The 22,676-nt window shown below is 39.1% G+C and overlaps 1 protein-coding gene and 2 pseudogenes across 1 annotated transcript; 2 read left to right on the forward strand and 1 right to left on the reverse strand.

The window, feature by feature from the left end:
• The first annotated feature begins 1,014 nt into the window (after positions 1-1,014).
• LOC119520219 lies at positions 1,015-3,696 on the forward strand (annotated as a pseudogene).
• Positions 3,697-18,889: 15,193 nt separating this feature from the next.
• On the reverse strand, positions 18,890-19,810 carry LOC119520601 (olfactory receptor 7A10-like). The gene has a single exon (XM_037818560.1). The coding sequence runs from the start codon at positions 19,808-19,810 to the stop codon at positions 18,890-18,892; it is 921 nt and encodes a 306-aa protein (XP_037674488.1).
• Positions 19,811-19,862: 52 nt separating this feature from the next.
• Positions 19,863-22,239, forward strand: LOC119520220 (annotated as a pseudogene).
• The last annotated feature ends 437 nt before the right edge of the window (positions 22,240-22,676 follow it).

A 22,676-nucleotide genomic window follows, 5' to 3' on the forward strand; every position in this document is an offset into this window, starting at 1 on the left:
TGCACATATCAAGGAAACCAAATTCAGCTGCTTCTCCAATATGCTGTTGCTGACTAGCCATCCTTCCCCCAAAATGAAGATATTTTTCCAAGGCAATAATTTCCACTACAAATGCTCTTAGACTCTACTAATATCAACAATAATTTTGAACAGTCTTTTTGTACTAGGTGATGAAGAAGTTGGTATAATGGATATCGGTATGGTAGCACAATATTTTGAATGTAATTAATATTACCAAATTGCACACTTGAAAATTGTTTGAGAAATTTGAGTTGCATTTAGGTTACTACAATAAAAAATTAAAATAAATAAATAAATAAATATATAAATTAAATTTTTCCTTCTTCATTGATTGGAAGACTCTATATTCCTAAGATGCCATTTCTTCCCAACCTGACATGCCCATTAATCTAAATCCCATTCTAAATGCCAGCAAGTAATTTTGCAAATATTGACAAATTAATACAAAATTTCTATGGAAAGACAAAAGATGTGGAGAGCCTAAACTATACAGAGGAAGTAAGAAGTTGCAGGATCCATACTACCTCATTTCAAGTCTAACTATAAAGACACAAGAATCAAACAGTGCTGTGTTTGTGAAATAGACACAAAGACTAATGTTAAGAGAACTCAGAAATAGACCCACACAAATGCAGTCAAGTGATTTTTTTATTATTAAATTCAGTTTTATTGAAATACATTCACACACCATACAATCATCCATGATATACAATCCACTGTCCACAGTATGATAACATAGTTATGTATTCATCACCACAATCTATCTCTGAACATTTTACTTACATCAGAAAGAACCAGAACAAGAATAAAAAATAAAAGTGAAAAAAGAACACCCAAATCATCCCCCCATCCCACCCCATTTGTCCTTTAGTTTTTATCTCCATTCCTCCACTTAACCATACACTAGATAAAGGGGGTGTGATCCACAAGGTCTTCACAATCACACTGTCACCCCAGTCAAGTGATTTTTGACAAAGGAGCAAGAGCAATTCAATGGAGAAAGTAAGGTCTTTCAACAAATGCTGGTAGAGGAACAACATGCACATGCAAAACACAAAAGGAACTTACACACAGATGGCAAACATTTTGCAAAAACTATACTCAGAATGGATTTATTTTTCTTGCAATAAGTTTGCAGCCAGAACACAGGTGTCATGAAAACCATTGCTGTATCTTAAGCCAAAATGAGAATGTAAAAGACTCATATCAACATTGTCATTATTCAACATGTAGATTTGGGCAAGTCCACACTACTGGCCAGCTCATCTACAAAAGTGGTAGAAACAAACAAAAAAAAGAACCATTGAAAAATTAGAGGAGGCTACTAAGGTGGGAAAGGGATCCTTCAAGGATACCTGGGTCTTGGACAAACTGAGAGCTGAATGTGAGCCTGGTGTCAGCACTGATTTCTCCCTGTGGAAATTTGAGACCAGAAAGTATTATCTGACCATCACTGATGCCCAAGGAGGCAGACACTTGATTAAAATCATGATCACAGACACATCTCAGGCTGACTGTGCTGTCCTGATGGTTGCTGCTGCTGGTGAATTTCAAGCTGGAATCTTCAAGAATGGACAGACCCATGAGTGTGCCCTTGTGGCTTACACACTTGGTGTGAAACATCTAATTGTGGCTATTAACAAAATTGATTCCACTGAGCCACCCTACAGCCAGAAGAGATATGAGGAAATCATTAAGGAAATCTGCACCTACATTAAGAAAATTGGCCATAATTTGTGAAAATTTCTGGTTGGAATGGAGCCAAGCACTAACGTGCCTTGATTCAAGGTATAGAAAGTCACCCATGAGGATGGCCATGCCAGCGGAACCACACTGCTTGAAGCTCTGGGTTGCATCCTGCCACCCACTCATCCAACTGACAAACCCTTGCATCTGCCTCTTCAGCATGTCTACAAAATTGGTGGTGTAGGTACTGTCCCTGTGGGCCCAGTGGAGACTGATGTTCTCAAACTGGGCATGGTGGTCACCTTACTCCAGTCAGTGTTACAACTGAAGTACCATCTGTAGAAGTGCGCTATGAAGCTTTGAGTGAAGCTCAATTCATCACCACAATCTATCCCTGAACACTTTAATTATACCAGAAAGAATCAGGATAAGAATAAAAAAATAAAAATAAAAATGAACACCCAAATCATCCCCCCCATCCTACCCTATTCTTCACCTAGCCTCTGTCACTATTTATCTACTCTTCCATGCACACACTGGACAAAGGGAGTGCAATTCACACTGTTTTCACAATCACACTGTCACCCCGTGTAATTTACATTGTTATACAATCACCTTCAAGAGTCAAGGCTACTGGGTTGGAGTTTCGTAGTTTCAGGTATTTACTTCTAGCTATTCCAAAAAATCATTACTTTTTAAATTGAAACAATGACCAAAAAATCTGTCACAGTTTTAAGACACATTAAAACAAAGTTTAATGAGAGGAAAAAACTAAGATGGCAGCTAGGTGAGACAGGGCAAAAAAACACTAGATAAAAACCAGAAAGTGACCCAGAATACTGATTATAGTGATGCACCAGCTGGACAAGGTCTGCTAGTATCACAGGGGCCATATACTTGGTGAAACCGGGAGTCTGCATTCTGAAACGAGTGAGTAAGCTGGCTGGAAGACCCACAGCTGCACAGCGGTGTGGGGAAGCCAGGGGTTGGCATTTGGAGACCAACTGGCTCTTTTCAAAAAAAAAAAGGGAAAAACCCAGGAGTGGCTGCAGTTGTGGGAGTGGGAACCATGCAGTAAAACATAGCAAGAGGGGGCTGGGCCAGCCTCTTGGTATCTGGCTTGGAGGATAGCCCACTGCAGGTACCCTCAGGGCCAGGGGAATGGAGAGGAGAGCTGGAAGCAAAAAGAAACCCCGTAGCTCACAGCTGGCTCCCCGGAGGGCTGGATAAACTCCTGCCCAGGGCCATGCCCACAGCCCAGAGCCCCACCAGTTGTCCTGGAGCTGGGAAAGAGGAACTGTGCAAGGAGGGGGTTTGAGACACCCCATTTGGCCATCTTTGCATCAGGCTGAGAGCAACCCTGCATGGCCCGGCAGCCTGGGGCTTCCCTTGAGGGACAGCGCACACTTGTGATGTAGCACAGCATTCCCTTGGCACAGCTCCTGGAGGATTGTGGCTGGGAGGGGGGACCCACTTGGAGAACCCAGGGACACTATGCCAAGTCTGGTGGTTTGTTGGGACAGTGAGAGAGAGGGTCTGGGGCTGAAATGAATTGAAGGCTTAGACTCTTGTGGTGGCCTTGAATCTCCAGGAACCTGGGGGATTTGAATATTAAAGCTGCCATTCCTCCCTGGCCACTCGTATACACGCCCCTCATTCAGGGCAGATGGCTCCAGCAACACACTCAAACTGAGTTCTCCAACTGAACCCCACAAGAATCATTACCCCACACACCATGGGAACAAGGTTGAGAACTGACTTCAGGAGTATAGGTGAGTCTCAGACACTATCTGCTGGTTAGTTAGAGAAAGTGTATGTCACCAAACTGTGTTTCTAAAAAATTAAATTGGTATCTTTTTTTTTACAACTTGAAAGAACCCTATCAAGCAAAGCAAATGCCAAGAGCCAAAAACAACAGAAAATCTTAATGCATATGATAAAAACAGGTGATACGGAGAATCCAATGCCAAACACATAAATCAAGATATCAGAAGAGACTCAGTATTTGGCACAATTAATCAAAGAACTACAATTGAGGAATGAAAACATGGCAAAGGATTTAAAGGACATCAAGAAGACCATGGCCCAGGATATAAGTGACATAATGAAGACCCTAGAAGAGCATAAAGAAGACATTGCAAGAGTAAATAAAAAAATAGATGTTATGGAAGTAAAAGAAACTGTTGGCCAAATCAAAAAGACTGGATATTCACAATACAAGATTAGAGGAAGTTGAACAACGTCTCAGTGTCCTAGAAGTCCACAGAACAGAAAATGAAAGAACAAAAGAAAGAATGGAGAAAAAAATAAAAAAAATTGAAATGGATCTCAGGGATATGATAGATAAAATAAAACGTCCAAACTTAAGACTCATTGGTGTCCCAGAAGGGGAAGAGAAGGGTAAAGGTCTAGAAAGAGTATTCAAAGAAATTGTTGGGGAAAACTTCCCCAACCTTATACACAATATAAATACACAAAGCATAAATGCCCAGCAAACTCCAAATAGAATAAATCCAAATAAACCCACTCTGAGACATATTCTGATCAGACTCAAATACTGAAGAGAAGGAGCAAGTTCTGAAAGCAGCAAGAGAAAAGCGATTCACCACATACAAAGGAAACAACATAAGACTGAGTTGTGACTACTCAGTGGCCACCATGGAGGCGAGGAGGCAGTGGCATGACATATTTAAAATTCTGAGAGAGAAAAATTTCCAACCAAGAATACTTTATCCAGCAAAACTCTCCTTCAAATTTGAGGGAGAGCTTAAATTTTTCACAGACAAGCAAATGCTGAGAGGCTTTGCCAATAAAAGACCTGCCCTACTTCAGATACTAAAGGGAGCCCTACCAGCAGAGAAACAAAGAAAGGAGAAAGAGATACAGAGAGTTTTAAGAGACATATATAGAACCTTACACCCCAAATCACCAGGACACTCATTTTTCTCTAGTGATCACGGATCTTTCTCCAGAAGGGACCATAAGCTGGGACATAAAACAAGCCTCAATAAATTAAAAAAAAATTGAATATACTCAAAGCACATTCTCCAACCACAATGGAATACAAATAGAAGTCAATAATTTTTGAACTGTAACTCCACTATTTACTTCCTACATGATATAAAATACACAAACTCTAATGACAAATCAGTGGTTTTGAACTCAATGTAAAATACGTAATTTTAGACAACTATATAAGGGTGGGGGAATGGAGGAGTATAGGAACATAATTTATGTATCCTATTGAAGTGAAGGTGGTATCAAAGAAAAACAAGATTGTTATGGATTTAAGAAGTTAATTTTAAGCCCCACAGCAAACACAAGGAAATTATCAGAGAATATAACCATAGAGATGAAAAGTAGAGTTTGGGTTAAGAGAAATGGGGGAAGGGGCAATGGGGAGTTAAGAAATGAGTGTAGGGTTGCTGTTTGAGGTGAAGGGAAATTTCTAATAATGGATGGTGGGGAAGAGCATTACAACATTCTAAATGTGATTAATTCCACTAATGGAAGGCTAGGGAGGGGGTTGAATGGGAAGATTTAGGCTGTATATATGTTTCCACAATTGAAAAAAAAAAGACAGTCTAAATAGATGACAATTGAATGCCAAGGATGAACCTGGATGGGATTGGAGGATGGAGGACAGGAGGCTCAAAGGGACACAGTTGAGACATAAGGAAAAGGAAATACGGAATGTAATGTAAGCTTTGTATCATTGTTGAATCTCTTGAACTTCTCAGCTGTGCTTAATGGGATTGCATAAAAGAATGTTCTTGTTCATGGGAAGTGTATATGTGAATTACAGTGTTTGTTCAAGGGTGTGTGCAGCTAGCTCTCATATGTTCAGAAGACAGAGCCATAGACGATGGATGATAGGGAGGGAGGGAGGGAAAGAAAGAGCTATGTGACAGTACATTAAAGTTGGTGGATTGGGCTATCCGGGGAGGAGGGTCAGGGTATGATGGAATTCTGTGTATGGGGTTAGTATTATTTTTGCAACTCTTCCTATAACTTGGAATTTATTTCAAAATAAAAAAAAGTTTAATGAGAGAAAAAATGAATTTACTTAAAACTGAAATGCACCCTATAAAACTTGCAGAATAAAATATAGAAGAAAATCTGGGAACCCACGGTTTGGTGATGAGCTTTTAAATATAGCAAACAAAGCAAGACACATGATGGGAGAAAATTTATCAGTTGGACTTTTAAAAAATATAAATCCTCAGCCCTGAGAAAAACATTCATAAGAGAATGAAAAGGAAATCCACAGATTTGGAGAAAATATTTTCAAGCAACATATCAGATAAATGATTTCTGTCCAAACATACAAAGTTTTCATAAACCCCAATTTAAAAAGGGGCAAAAGATCTGATCACTAACCTAACTGAAGAAGCTATACAGTTGGCAAATAAGCATGCAAAAGATATTCAACATCATTTGTCATTAGAGAATTGCGATATTAAACCACAATGATACATCATCACTCACCTCTTAGAATACCTAAAACCTAAACACCGACAATACCAATATATGGTGAGCGTGGGGTGCAACACAGACTCTCATTCATTGCCAGTGACAATAAAATATGTTGCAACAAGAAGTCAGTCTGGCAGTTTCTTTTAAACTAAACTTAGTCTCACCACAAGATCCAGCATTCAGTTCTTAGGTATGCAGCTGTTTGAAACGTTAAGTCCACAGAAAAACCCACAAATGAAGATTAGAGAGCTTTATTTATAATCTCCAAATTCTGAAAGCAAACAAGATGTCCTTCAGTGGCTGACCAGGTAAATACAATCTGCTATATCTATACAATGGGATATTATTCAGTGATAAAAAGAAATAATCCAGCCAGCCACAAAGGTCAAGGGTAAATCTTAAATGATGGTGACTAATTGAAATCAGTCTAAACATGCTACATGAGTAAAATTTCAATTACGTGAATTGATACATCAAGCAAACTATAGAGACAACTGAATGATCACTGGTTACCAGGGGATTGTGTAGACGGGAGGAGGGTTATACAGGCAAAACACAGAGAATCCACTTCACCAGGATTTCAGTGCCACCTCAGGATATTGCAGCGAGTCATTTCTATGTCTCTTGCCCTATTTATATGTAATCTCACTGAAATAAAGAAAAATGTCTTACTGATTTCTTTATTCCAAAAATAATATTTAGTGCCCACCCTGAAGGCTGAAAGAGCTTCACTGTATCCACAATCAAGCTTTTTAGCTAGATAGGACGGTGTGAATAAGCTTTCTTGATGTGTTTTCCTTTTATGCTGCTAAATTTACAACCAAAAAAAGGGGTCCCTGGACTCATAATACACTCCCCACACTATGGTGAAGAGTCTGTGACTCACCCAGAATTTTTGAAAGGAGGGTCTGGGGTCACCAAAGCAGATTCTTCCTTGAATGAAGGATGAAGTTTGAGGCTCTGATCCCATAAAGGGCAGAGAGATGGGAGCACTCATGAGGTCTCTAGAAGACACAATTGTGTTTCCTCCTCAACAGAGGTTGGTAAAGTAGGCTTAGAATAATGTAGGTGAAGCATTTAGTTTCCATGCCTTAAGGGATTTCATTCCCATGGGCCAGATGAATGATGTATGTTTTTGCATATCTACTCCTGGGGATATTTAGTTCTCTGGAGATAAGTAAGAAAAACACAGAGCAAACTTGTGCCAATTTTGATGCTTTGGAGAGAGCTTTGAAGCCTCATGTTTATCTCTTGTCCCAGTTGACTCCTTCCTCCCAGCAGGAGGTCACCTGTCTTCAGGTGTGGGCTCTAGTATTGATAGGTCTCCCATAAGGATTTCTGTATCTCTGATTCTAGAGAGATCCTGGGGTGCACTAAAACACCTGCCTCTGATCTGTCTCCATCTGTGATGTATCCCATTCATGGGGATGCCCTCTCTCAATGGTATTTCCTTTTGTTTCACTACTGTGCTTTTCTCCCCCATCATTAGCAATATCAGTTCAACACTGTTCAACATTTGTTTTATCAGTCATTCAACAAATATTTACTCAGCAATACTGTATGTTGAGCCCTATACTATGGTCTGAGAACTGATAAAGAGAAAGATATTTTACTTTCACTCAAACAGTCTAAACAGGTCAAGAGACATGATAAATAAATAAATACATTAGCCTAAGTTTGTCCTGCATCCTGGTCAAGTGCAATTTCATATTAATGAGAATGGTCTCCATTTCTGCTAAAAAGCTCTTGGTACCCTGATAGGGGTTGCATCCAAATGATAGATCACTTTGGTTTTATTGGAAGATTAGAAATATTAATCCTTATCTAAGAAAACAGACATCTTGCTACTTACTTAGTTCTCTGATTTCCTTCAGCTGTGTTTTGCAGTTTTATGTGTAAAAGTCCTTCTTGACTTTAGTTAAAATTACCCCTTGGTATTTTCTTCTTTATATGATATGGTAAATGGAATATTTTTTAAACTTCCAGTGAGTGATGTACATTGCTGGCATATAAAGGATAACCACACATAAACCTTGTGCTTACACTTGGCTGAATTCATTCATGAGCTCTAGAAGTTTTCTTGTGGATTCCTAAGTATTTTCTATATAAATAATTATGTCACCATGAATACAGACAGTTTTATTCTGTCATTACCAATTTTGATGCTGTTTATTTTGTTTCATTGCCTAGTTTCTTGGGAAAGGAATTCTAGTGCAGCATTGAAAGCAGTAGTGAAAGCAGGCATCCTTGCTTTGTTACTGACCTCAAGGAGAAGGACTTCACTCTTTCACCATTGAGTATAAGATTAGCTATATTTATATGTATGTGCCCTTTATAATTTTGAAGAAATCAGTTTCTATTCTTTTAATTCTGGTGTTTTTATCATGAAAGGGCATTGGATTCTGTCAAAAGGATTTTCTACATCAATTAGGATTATGCGATTCCCACCACCCCCCATTCTGTGAATGTGGTGTTTTACCCTGACTGATTTTCTTATGTTGAACTTCCTTACATTTGTGAGATAATTCCCACTTGATCATGGTGGATTATTCTTTTAACATTCTATTGGATTGGATTTGCTAGTATTTTTTGAAGATTATTCATCTATATTCATAAGAGAAATTGTTCCTTAGTTTTCTTTTCTTTTGATGTCTTTATGTAGCTTTGGTATCATAATAATGTTACCTGCATAGAATGACTTTGGAGAATTAAATTTGGAAGAATTTGAGAAATATTGGAAGAATTTGGAAGAATTTGAGAAATATTGGAATCAATTCTTCTTTGAATATTTGATAGAATTCACCATTGAATCTTTCTTGTTTTGGACTTCTCTTTTTGGGGAATCTTTGATAAGTGATTCAGTCTCTTTTCTTCCTAAATACCTGTTGAGATTTTCTGTTTCTTCTAGAGTCAGTTTAGGTACTTTGTGTCTTTCTAGGGATTTCTATTTCTTCTGGATTATCTAGATTGTTGGCATATACTTGTTCATAGTACTCACTAAAAATCCTTTTTATTTCTTCAGTATCAGTAGCAACACCCCCAATTTCATTTTTTTTATTTTATTTATTTATTTTTTTTTAAATTCAGTTTTACTGAAATATATTCACAAACCATACAGTCATCCATGGTATACAATCAGCTGTTCACAGTATGATCATATAGTTATGCGTTCATCACCACAATCTATTTCTGAACATTTTCCTTACATCAGAAAGAATCAGAATAAGAATAAAAAATAAAAGTGAAAAGAGAATACCCAAACCATCCCCCCATCCCACCCTATTTGTCATTTAGTTTTTACTCCCATTTTTCTACTGATTTTTTTTCAATTTTTTAACTTTGTTTATCAAAAAATTAAAAACAAACAGGCAAACATCAACCAAAAAAACCCCACAACATTTCAAACAAAGCAATGGATTAAGGAAAACAAATAAGCTAAAATAACTGCTTTGCTTCCAATATGTTCCTACCATACCCCAAGAAAATTAATAAACCATGTCCAAACAGAGGAGTAAGAAAAACAAATAATCTAAAATAGCTACATTGCTTCCAACAAGTTCCTACCATACCCCAAGAAAATTAACAATCCCTAAGAAAACAAAGGAAGAAGAGAAAAAAAAAAAAACCTAAACTAACTCTATTGCTTCCAACATGATCTTACTATATCCAAGAAAGTTTACAAACCATAATCATTCCTGAGCATTCCCATAACATTGAGATTACCCTCCATAGTTTATCTGTTCTTATTAGATTATCATTCCCCCTCTCCTAATTGGTATCTCTAGGTCCCCTACATTCTACAGTATAAAACATTGTACATTTTTCACAGAATTCACTTTAGTGGTAACATACAATATCTCTCTTTTTGTGCCTGGCTTATTTTGCTCAGCATTATGTCTTTTTTTTTTTTTTTTTTTTTTAATCTTCATTTTATTGAGATATATTCATATACCACGCAGTCATACAAAACAAATCGTACTTTCGATTGTTCACAGTACCATTACATAGTTGTACATTCATCACCCAAATCAATCCCTGACACCTTCATTAGCACACACACAAGAATAACAAGATTAATAATTAGACTGAAAAAGAGCAATTGAAGTAAAAAAGAACACTGGGTACCTTTGTCTGTTTGTTTCCTTCCCCTATTTTTCTACTCATCCATCCATAAACTAGACAAAGTGGAGTGTGGTCCTTATGGCTTTCCCAATCCCCTTGTCACCCCTCATAAGCTACATTTTTATACAACTGTCTTCGAGATTCATGGGTTCTGGGTTGTAGTTTGATAGTTTCAGGTATCCACCACCAGCTACCCCAATTCTTTAGAACCTAAAAAGGGTTGTCTAAAGTGTGCGTAAGAGTGCCCACCAGAGTGACCTCTCGGCTCCTTTTGGATTCTCTCTGCCACTGAAGCTTATTTCATTTCCTTTCACATCCCCCTTTTGGTCAAGAAGATGTTCTCCATCCCACGATGCCAGGTCTACATTCCTCCCCGGGAGTCATATTCCACGTTGCCAGGGAGATTCACTCCCCTGAGTGTCTGATCCCACGTAGGGGGGAGGGCAGTGATTTCACCTTTCAAGTTGGCTTAGCTAGAGAGACAGGGCCACATCTGAGCAACAAAGAGGCATTTGGGAGGAGGCTCTTAGGCACAACCATAGGGAGGCCTAGCCTCTCCTTTGCAGCAACCGTCTTCCCAAGGGTAAAACCTGTGGTAGAGGGCTCAACCCATCAAACCACCAGGCCCCTATGTCTGTGGTCATGTTAACAACCATGGAGGTGGGGTAGGCGAATACCCCTGCATTCTCCACAGGCTCCTCAAGGGGGCACTGCATCTTTTTTTTTTTTCCTTTTTTTTTTTTTTTTAACTTTCCCTTCTTTTTAAAATCAACTGTATGAAAAAAAAGTTAAAAAGAAAACAAACATACAATAAAAGAACATTTCAAAGAGACCATAACAAGGGAGTAAGAAAAAGACAACTAACCTAAGATAACTGCTTAACTTCCAACATGTTCCTACTTTACCCCAAGAAAGTTACCTAATATAGCAACATTTCTGTGAACTTGCTCTTACTATATACATCAGAAATTAACAGACCATAGTCATTCCTGGGCATCCCCAGAACTTTAAATAGCTTATCTGTTCTTCTTGGATTATTGTTCCCCCTTCCTTAATTGCTCTCTATTGCTAGTTCCCCTACATTCTACATTATAAGCCATTTGTTTTACATTTTTCAAAGTTCACATTAGTGGTAGCATATAATATTTCTCCCCTGCTTAGCCTTTTTGGTGAGTGGGGGAGTGAGTCTTGTGGGGTCCAATTGGTGTACCAGGCTTGCGTGTGTAGTTGGTGTTGCCTGCCCTGTATATGGGGCGTGTTTCTGGGCAGTCAGGGAGGTGGGGGTGGCTCTAACAATCAAATCTCCCTGGTGATCCTAGAGTTTTAAAGCTGCTGCAATAGTCTAATCCTTCAGTTCAGTCCCAGCACAGTTTGTCTCTGCCACTGACCCACAAGTCCTTGGTATTGGCGTATGGCTCCTGAGACTTGCAAGTGGGCCCCTCTTCCAGGCCGTGCACCCCGGGTCTTCTTTTGAGGGATGACTGTGCCATGTCACAGGTGAGTGCCATTCCCCCAAGGCAGTTCTGGGCTGCTGGGCTGTGTAGGGCGGCTCCCAGTCTGCTGAAATGATGGCTGAATGGGGCTTTGTTAATTCACACTGCTCTACCTTCCCAACTCTGGTACAATCAGCTGAGGTTGCAGGGAAGGCTAATGTCCACGCCCAGTTTTGTGGAGTGTGCCTGTTATTTGAAGCACTTCCGTCACACTGGGTTGTCTGGGGCAGTTCTGGGCTATGGGGCTGGTGATGGGCAGGAGTGTTTCCTGTCCACCAGGATGATGGCTGTGAGCGGACACCCCCCTTTTCTTGGGAGGTTGTGGTGTTTAGTGAATTTTCTCAGCCACTGGATTATTGCGTTTTGTCTCAGAGCTCTCCTAGTTCTGCTCTTGACTTGACCTGCCCAAATAGCAATTCTTTCAAGCTTTCTGTATTGGGCTTCTTAGAGTAATTGTTTTAGAAAAAGAAAAAAGGATTAAAAAAAAAAAAACAAAAAAACAAAACACGCCCTCCTCAGAGATCTAATGGGTTATTGAAATGCTAAGAGACAAAGCAACCAGGGCCATTAAAGAAAGGTCCACAGGGCAGAGAGATCAGCTTTTCTTCGGGATTTGCATATGCGCCTCAGGGCCCTTCCCCTTTCTATGTTCACCAGAACTCCAAAAATCCTCCGCTTTTATTTTGGAGTTTTTCGTGTTGTTTTTTTTTCTATGCCTATCTCCTCTCTGCTGGGCTGACTGCTCTCAGATTCTCTGGTGTCTGGTCTCAGTCTATCTATGGTTGGAGTCTGGATCAGTAGAATGAGTTTCCGATAAGAGCAGCCACTGCAGTTCTCCCTTCTCCTTCCCGGAGCTGACAGCCCTTCCTCCCCTGGGACTGAGCCTGGCAGGGAGAGGCGCGGGTCCCTGGCCGCAAAAACTTACAGATTTCGCTGATCTCAGCAGTTCCACGTTTTCATGAGTGTTGTATGAAGTATGCCCAAAGTCAGATTGCTCTGTGGTGTCCAGTCCACGCAGTTCCTGGCTTTCTACCTACTTTCCTGGAGGAGTAACTAAAACATACAGCTCACCAGTCTGCCATCTTGCCCCGCCTCTCCCCCAATTTCATTTTGATTTTAGTAGTTTGCACCCTCTTTTTTTTAAACTTTTTTTGGCTAAATGTTTACAATTTTCTTGATCTTTTCCAAGATCTAGTTTTAGTTTCATTGGTTCTCTTAATTGTTTTTCTATTCTCTATTTCATTTATCCCCATTGTGAGCTTTCATGTTTCGTTCCTTCTAATAATTTACATTCTGCTTTCTCTCTTTTTTTTCTGGTTTTGCTAGATGTGAAGTTGTTGATTTGTGGTATCTCTTCTTATCTAATATAGGCATTCTTAGCTATAAATTTCTCTTGAGCACTGCCTTTGGTTCAGCCCATAATTTTTGGAATGTGGTGCTTTCGTTTTCATTTGCCTCAAGATATTTCCTAATATCCACTGTGATTTATTTTTTGACCTTTTGATTGTTTAAGACTGTATTGTTAAATTCCACGTATCTGTGTATTTTCCATTTCATTGTCTTATTGATTTCTAAAGTCACTCCGTTGTGTTCAGAGAAGATGGTTTGCATAATTTCAATTTTTTAAATTCAGTATTCACTAAAAATCCTTTTTATTTCTTCAGTATCGATAGCAACATCCCCAATTTCATGTTGATTTTAGTAGTCTGCATCCTCTGGAGAGTGATCAATGTACATTTGAGAAAAATATGTACTCTGTCATTGTTCTGTGGAGTGTCTTGCATATTTCTGTTGGGTCTAGTTCATTTATAGTTTTGTCTGAATCTTCTGTTTCCTACTGCTCTTCTCTCTAGATGTTCCACCTAGATATAAAAGTAGTGTGCTGAAATCTCCAAGCATCTCTTTCTTCTTTAAATATTATCAAAGTATTTTAGGGCTCTGTTATTAGATTCATATATATTAATAATAGTTAAATCCTCTTTACATATTGACCAATTCATCAAAAGTGTCCTTCACTATCCCTGTTAATGTATTTTCACTTAAATTCTATTTTATCTGATATCAGTATAGCCACCCCAGGTGTCTTTTTGCTTCTATTTTTTGGAATATTTTATCCATCCTTTCATGTTCAGTCTGTTTGAATCTTGTGTTGTAGGCCTTATTTGCATTACTTTTGCCTCTTGTTGACAATATATATCATTAGATCATGCTTTTATTTAATCCCTTCTGCCAATCATTGACTTTTGACTGGAAAGGTTGAGTCATTTACAGACAAAGTAGTTACTTGTAAGGCAAGAAATATTTTAGAAATTTTGTCACTGGTTTCTTGTACATCATATGGCTTTTTCATCCCTCATTTCCTCCAATGCTGTTTTCATTTATGTAAAGATGATCTATTTCTGTGATGCAAATTGATCCCCTTTTCATTTCCTTTTCTGCATACATTTTAGATATATTCTTTGTTGTAACCAAGGGGCTAATATTTAATATTCAAAATCTATAACATAAAAGCTCGATATGAGATAACTTCAACAGCATACACAGTCTCATCTCCTATATCCCTCTGCCTCCACCCTTAATGTTTTCCTGTTAATTATTAACTCTTTATATATGTCATGCTTAATAACATAGAAATATGGTGATTACTTATACATATGTATTTTTAATATTGTATGAATGAAAAGTATATTACACACTGAGAACACAATAATACTGGAATTTGTATTTATCTATGTAAATTTTTTCTGATGGCTCCAAGAAACCATCTAGTGTCCTTTATTTCAACCTGAAATATATACTGTAGCCCTTTTGGTAGGGCAGGTCTGACATGGATGAACAATGTCAGCTCTTGTTTACCTGGAGAAGACTTAAATTCACCATGTAACACTAGGGACAACACAAGCATTTATCTAAATACCCATTTTTGTTTAGTGTACTACTTATCATTGATCTTTAAAATGATAAAGATACAAGAATCATTTACCAGAGCTTCCAGTTTATAAAGATATGAGTTTCATATCTATCCTAAACCTACTTCCCTAATGTAGAATATAAAGTTCTAATGTGTTCATATACTCTGCAAATGCTAGCTAGTTATCAATGTTAAAGACTTGGAACTTGAACACTGTACTGAAAGTGGTTACATATGTGAATAGCCTTTTTCTTAGAAAATGTCCATGGAAATATTCTGTGTTCAAGGAGCATAATATATAGAGAGTACTCTAAAATATTTTAAACATGAATAGGGAGAGAGACAGATAGGTAGAATGGTACAGCAAATTTGGCAAACTTATAATTTGCAGGCTTGCATATCTTCAGGAAGATGTTGGAGTTGCTTGAATGGGTTTAGATCACGTTTGCAACAGCATTTTAAGTTTGAAAGTATTTCAAAACTAAGCACTGAAGGAAAAATAAACTACAGCTGCATTTGGGCTTTCCTAATATATTTCTGTATTATGTTTTATTTTCAGGCTGAATTACTTTCCTGTTATCAGAAGAAACCAAGGTCTATTGAATGATTATATTTTTAATTGTTTTTCCAGAATTTTATTTATCAGAAAAAAAGTGGTGTGCCTTAAATGAAGGCAGTGCTATAAGGCTAACAACTTGTCAATTTCTAGTTAACTGATTCTCCAAGGATATGTCTCCATGTGGTACTCAGTCTTGGTTTCTGCTGTTGGTAGTTGGGGAAATCATCAGTGACAACAACCAAGCATGTCTGGGTGAGAGTAAGTCCATGTTTCTCAGCACATAAATAACTTCTATCCCTTCCACTGAGGCCAATGTGTTCGTGAGTGCATGGGGCAAGGACAGAGGTAGCTGGGATCAAGTCTGACTGCCATCCAAAGAATGGCTCAACTTGCCCACTGATTGCTATAATTGCCTCAGCTGAAGTTGCTCTGGTGGGGGTTCACATAGGATACAAATATCTTTATCTTCAGCACTCACTTAGAGATGTATAATAATTCATTTTATAAAATCAGCCTTTCCCTGGCACTTGGCTTACAGCTATTTACCTAAATATTAGCTTATCTCTCTTTCTAATATGAAAGGCCAACAGAAGCAGTTGATTGTGCATGAAATAACAACCAATGTGGACACTATAGTATAATATGTGTGTCCCAGACTGTGGGAAACACATTCCACATAAATTCAGGGTTTTACCACCATTGCAAAATGTTTGCCAGCCCAGTGGACTTGGGCATGCTGAGATATCCCTGGAGGACAACTTGCTGCATTTGGCTCCTCTTAACTTGAAGAGAGTAGCAATATCTGCTGGGCTTCCTTGTATTTTGAAGGCAACTAATATCTCATTTGTGCATACAGATCTACACATCATATCTAATTGTGGTTAAAGTATCTGTGACAGAGAAGGATGTTGCATGGAGTTTTTGGCAGGCCCATATTAGTGAATCACAAAACACAACTTGAGGGTGTTTGAGCAAGTTTATGTCACATTCTGAGGATAACTATTCTACATTTTGGAAACATCTTATGGCTTGCTCCTGGACCATAGTAAGGAAAACAAATGTTTAACATTGGGATGTCAGTATACCATGCCACAAAAGAGGCTGAAAGGCTGGACTTCCCAGAAAGATGGTGGCTTAGAAGAGACAGAGAAAAATTCTCCTCCATGAAAAACACGAGATGAAGGACTGAAAGCACTCCAGAACAGCACTTCAGGGGTTCCACTGGCTCTGCAGGGACTTCTAGATCAAATGGTAAGGACAGAGCTGAAGAGGTTGGGAGACTATATTTAAGACTGGTGGGTTTTCAGACTTGAAAGGCACTGGGGAACAGGCAGTTGGAGACAGCTGATGAGTGCAGAGGAGAGAAGACTTCCATGCCCCCATGCACCCTCCTCACCACTTGGCTGGGTTGCTAACTGCTCACAGACCCACAGCCAAGAGCTACCATTCCAGGGACTGGTGTTTGGAGCAGGCAGACAAGCATGGAATGAGGCTGCTTTCTATGCCCCATGGAGCCATCTTAGCAGTTGGCTGGAGACATGACTCTTCACAGCCCCCATGGCTTCCAAGCTGGGAACTGACTGCTGAGCATGAAGTGAGTGGATTTCTAAGCCCCATCTTTGCAGTTGACTGGGGGAGATGACCCTTCACAGCCCCATGGCCAAGAGCAGCTCCCTTGAGAGAATTTGGGACTTGATGGACTTGTGACAGTATCCATTCTTCCTCCACAGAAGCCTGCAGTGTGCATAGCCTAGGGGCAAGTGTGCCACATAGAAGTGCCAGGAGCCCCCCTCAATACCAGGCAATCATGGGTGCACGGCAGATAGGGACTGTGGGGCATTGGAGCTGGGAGGTGAGATGTGCAGCTTTGCAGCCCCTGAGTACTCCACCTACAGCCCCAGGAATGCCCAGCTCCACTGTGTCCTGGAGTGGACTCCCTGACAAACTGTGCAGGTCACACCACCCACCCACAGGGATAGAAGTCCCCAGCACAATGGTAAATTGGTGGATTGATTGGATTTCCACATAGTTTGGACGCCCACTCAGAATATAGATGAAGTTGGGGAGAAATGGCTTAAGGGAAAAAGTAGGTCTGACAACTAAAAATCAGACAAATGTCTGATTTAAGAACAGCCTTCATGGTAATAACATTGAATGTGAATAGATTAAACTCCCCAGTTAAAATATATAGATTGGCAGAATGTATTAAAAAATATGAACCATCAATATGCTGTTAACGAGAGACACACCTTAGACCCAGTGACACAAAGAGATTGAAACAGAAATGATGAAAAAATTTCCATGAAAGCTACAGCCAAAAGAAAGCAGGGGTAGCAATACTAATTTCAGATGAAAGAGACTTTAAATGCAAGGATGTCGTAAGTGACAAACAAGAACACCATATATCATTAAAAAGGAAAGTTCACCAAGAAGAATTAAAAATCATAAACGTTTATGCACCCAAGCAAGTGCCTCAAAGTACATAAGGCAAACATTGGCAAAACTGAAGGAAACAATAGATGTTTCCACAATAATCATGGAAGACTTCAATAAACCACTCTCTCCCATAGGTAGAGCAACTAGACAGAGGGCCAATAAGGAAATTGAGAATGTAAACAATGTGATAAATGAATTAGACTTAACAGACATATATACATTATTACATACCAAATTACCAGGATATGCATACTTCCTTAGTGCTTGGTTTCCCAAGCAAAGAGATGCTTCTGGGGTCAGCTGATGAATGAAGCATTAGCCTTGTTCTCCCTCACAAAGAACAGAGTATATCTATGTAAAATTCTGATATTGTTTCCTACTATCTGGCATTAATAGTCGAAAAGACATGCTGGCAATGGAAAAAATACACATGTGACATTTTAGGATATGTAAATGAGGACTATTATCACAGGAAGCGCCAAGAGAAATTTCCTGAAAATGTTCCTGCCTATGAAAATAATTTTAAAAGAGCAAATTTACATTGCTGGAAGATCACAGAGAGTAGTGACCCCATAAGCCACTGAAGAATCTGGGGATGTATTGTCTGTTATATCCTTACCTTACTTATGCTTGGTCTGTGCAGAGAAATGTCATATATCATATAGAGAATGTTGATTACTGAAACATAATCAGATGGTAAATACAGTTCATGATGTGATTGCTTTCTGGGGCTCATTAACAGAAACCCCATCAATGAGGACTCACTGTTTGATAAGGTTAATGATTTTCACCAAAAACATAACACAAGAGCAGTTGATTTCATGTATCAGGGATTGCAAACACAGCTTCATCCCTCCAGCATTTCATGTAATATTATATATACCCCCTTACCTGCATTAAGTATTTTACTACTCAAAATTCAGACAGCAGATTGCCTTCAACACTGAAACAATGGAATGCAATGAAGGAAGTCAAAGTATTTTTTAAAAAATAAATAGAATAAGTGGGTGATTTTGATATATAAAATTTAAAGAGATAGGATTATAGAAATTAGGCAAATAGCAGATTATCTTTTTATACACCATAAGAATATCTAGATTTCGATCACACAGTATTTAACCTATGTTAATCATGAGCAAATATCTAAACTTGAAACAAAGGATACATTTATAGACAGAATATCTCTCAGCTGAAGAGTTTTTTTAAGGCATGCTTTAGGCCCTTGTTTCTAAGACTATAGATAAAGGGGTTCAGCATGGGACTGACCACCGTGTACATCACTGAGGCTATTGCTCTTGCCCTTGAGTTTTGAGTAGCAGCAGAACTAAGATACACTCCAAGACCTGTACCATAAAACAAGGACACTACAGAGAGGTGAGACCCACAAGTGGAAAATGCTTTAGACTTGCCTCCAGCTGAGGAAATTCTCAAAACAGAGGATACAATTTTACAGTAAGAGAAAAGGATCCCAGTGAGTGGAATAGCACCCACAAGTCCAGCTGCAAAATACATCAGTAGGTCATTGAGGAAGGTGTCAGAACAAGCAAGGTGGATGACCTGATTAAGTTCACAGAAAAAGTGGGGAATTTCTAAGTTGGTAGGAAAAGACAATCGCAAAACCATTAAGCCATGTAAAAGGGCATCCAGAACACTCAATACCCAGGATGCCAGCAGCAGGAGGGCACAGAGTCGGGGATTCATGATGACCATGTAATGAAGGGGGAGGCAGATGGCCACGAAGCGGTCATAGGCCATCACAGCCAGGAGGAAGTTGTCTAATGCTGCAAAAATCATGGAAAAATACATCTGGTTGAGGCAGTTTACATATGTTATCATTTTGCTCCCTGTATGGATATTCACTAGCGTCTTTGGGATAGTGGTGGAGGTGAAACAGATATCATTTAAAGACAGGTTAGAGAGGAAGAAGTACATGGGTGTGTGCAGGTGTGAGTCAGAGATGATGGCCAGGATGATGAGCAGGTTCCCAATGAAAGTGACCAGGTACATCATCAGGAACAGCCCAAAGAGGAGGGGCTGCATTTCTGCATCCTCTGAGAGTCCAAGGAGGATAAACTCTGAAATACGTGTTTTGTTTTCTGATTCCATGTAGCCAATGAAACTGCTGAAAAAAAAAGCCCAGAGCAATGCATATTTAGCCATGATCAGTGACCAGTCAATTAACACAAATGCTGTCATTTGTATGGTAAACACATTAAATTAATTATTCCTTATTATATACCTACAGATCTAGGGCATTCTATCTGCATGCATCAAGGGAAACAAATTCAGCTGCTACTCCAATATGCTGTTACTGAATAGCCATTCTTCCCCCAAAATGAAGATATTTTCCCAAGGTAATGATTTCAACTACAAATGCTCTTAGATTTTACTTATATCAACAATAATTTTGAGCAGTCTTTTTGTACTATGTGATGAAGAAGTTAATATAATGGATATTGGTATGGTAGCACAATATTTTGATTGTTATTAATATTACCAAATTGCACACCTGAAAATTGTTTGAGAAATTTGAGTTGCATTTAGGTTACTACAATAAAAATTTAAATTAAATAAATAAATAAATATAAATTAAATTTTTCCTTCTTCATTGATAGGAAGACTCTATATTGCTAAGATGTCATTTCTTCCCAACATGACATACACATTAATCAAATCCCATTAAAATGCCAGCAAGTAATGTTGTGAATATTGACAATTAATACAAAATTTCTATAGAAAGACAAAAGGTGTAGAAAGCCTAAACTATACAGAGGAAATAAGAAGTTGGAGGACCCATACTACCTCATTTGAAGTCTAACTATAAAGACACAAGAATCAAACAGTGCTGTGTTTGTGAAATAGAGACAAAGACTAATGTTAAGGGAACTCAGAAATAGACCCATGCAAATGCAGTTAGGTGATTTTTGACAAAGGAGCAAGAGCAATTCAATGGAGAAAGCAAGGCCCTTTCAACAAATGCTGGTAGAGGAACAACATGCACATGCAAAACACAAAAGGAGCTTACACACAGATGGCAATCATTTTGCAAAAACTATACTCAAAATGAATTCATTTTTCTTGCAATGGGTTTGCAGCCAGAACACAGGTGTCATGAAAACCACTGCTGTATCTTAAGCCAAAATGAGAATGTAAAAGACTCATATCAACATTGTCATTATTCAACATGTGGATTCAGGCAAATCCACCACTACTGGTCAGCTCATCTACAAAAGTGGTAGAAACAAAAAAAGAACCATTGAACAATTAGAGGAGGCTACTGAGGTGGGAAAGGGATCCTTCAAGGATGCCTGGGTCTTGGATAAACTGAGAGCTGAACATGAGCCTGGTGTCACCATTGATATCTCCCTGTGGAAATTTGAGACCAGAAAGTACTATGTGACCATCATTGATGCCCAAGGAAGCAGAGACTTGATTAAAAACAGAATGACAGGCACATCTCAGGCTGTCTGCTGTCCTGATGGTTGCTGCTGCTGGTGAATTTCAAGCTGGAATCTTCAAGAATGGACAGACCCATTAGCATGCTCTTCTGGTTTACACACTGGGTGTGAGACAAGTAATTGTGGCTTTGATTCCACTGAGTCACTCTACAGCCAGAAGAGATATGAGGAGATCATTAAGGGAGTCACCACCTACATTAAGAAAATTGGCTATAATTCGTGCAAACTTCTGGTTGAAATGGAGCCAAGTGCTAAGATGCCTTGGTTCAAGGGATGGAAAGACATGCATAAGGATGGCCATGCCAGTGGAACCACACTGCTTGAAACTCTGGGTTGCATCCTGCCACCCATTCATCCAACTGACAAACCCTTGCATCTGCCTCTTTAGGATGTCTACAAAATTGGTGGTGTAGGTACTATCCCTGTGGGCCCAGTGGAGACTGATGTTCTCAAACCAGGCATGGTGGTCACCTTACTCCAGTCAATGTTACAACTGAAGTAACATCTGTGGAAGTACACTGTGAAGCTTTGAGTTAAGCTCTTCCTGGGGCAATGTGGACTTCAATGTCAAGAACATGTCTGTAAAAGATGTTCTTTGTGGCAATGTGACTGGTGATGGCAAAAATGACTCACCAATGGAACCAGCTGGCTTCACTGCTCAGGTGATTGTCCTGAGCCTTCCAGGCCAAATCAGTGTTGGCCACACACCTGTGCTGGATTGTCACACAGATCACACTCCTTGCAAGTCTGCTGGGATAAAGGAGAAGATTGACCTCCATTGTAAGAATCTGAATGATGGCCCCACATTTCTGAAATCTGGTGATGCTCCATCATTGATATGGTTCCTGGGAGGCCCATGTGTGTTGAGAGCTTCTCTGAAAATCCTCCTCTGGGTCATTCTGCCATTCATGACATGAGACAGTTGCTGTGGGTGTCATCATGGAGGTGGACAAGGAGGCTGCAGGGCATGGCCAGGTCACCAAGTCTGCCCAGAAAGCTCAGGAGGATAAATTTATATTATCCATAAAGCTGTTGCCCAGTCTTCATCAGTGGTGGAAAACAGTCTCAGAACAGTAAACTTTATTGACACATAAGTTTAATTGTGAAAGACTGGTTAATGATAACAATGCATCATAAAACTTCAGAAGGAAAGGAATGTTTTGTGGACCATTTGCTTATGTGTGGCAGTTTCAAGTTACAAAGTTTTAAAGTCAGTACTTTTTAAGATTCAATTTTATTGAGATATATTCACACACCATACAATCATCCATGGTGCACAACCTACCACTCACAGCACCATCACATAGCTGTGCATTCATCACCACAATCTATCCCTGAACACTTTAATTATACCAGAAATAATCAGAATAAGGATAAAAAATAAAAACAAAAAAGAACACACAAATCGTCCCCCCCATCCCACCCTATTCTCCATCTAGCCTCTGTCCCTGTTTATCTACTCTTCCATGCACACACTGGACAAAGGGAGTGCAATCCCCAAGGTTTTCACAATC

The sequence above is a fragment of the Choloepus didactylus genome, chromosome 25 (genome assembly GCF_015220235.1).
Source record: "Choloepus didactylus isolate mChoDid1 chromosome 25, mChoDid1.pri, whole genome shotgun sequence".
In the NCBI taxonomy this organism is placed as follows: domain Eukaryota; kingdom Metazoa; phylum Chordata; class Mammalia; order Pilosa; family Megalonychidae; genus Choloepus; species Choloepus didactylus.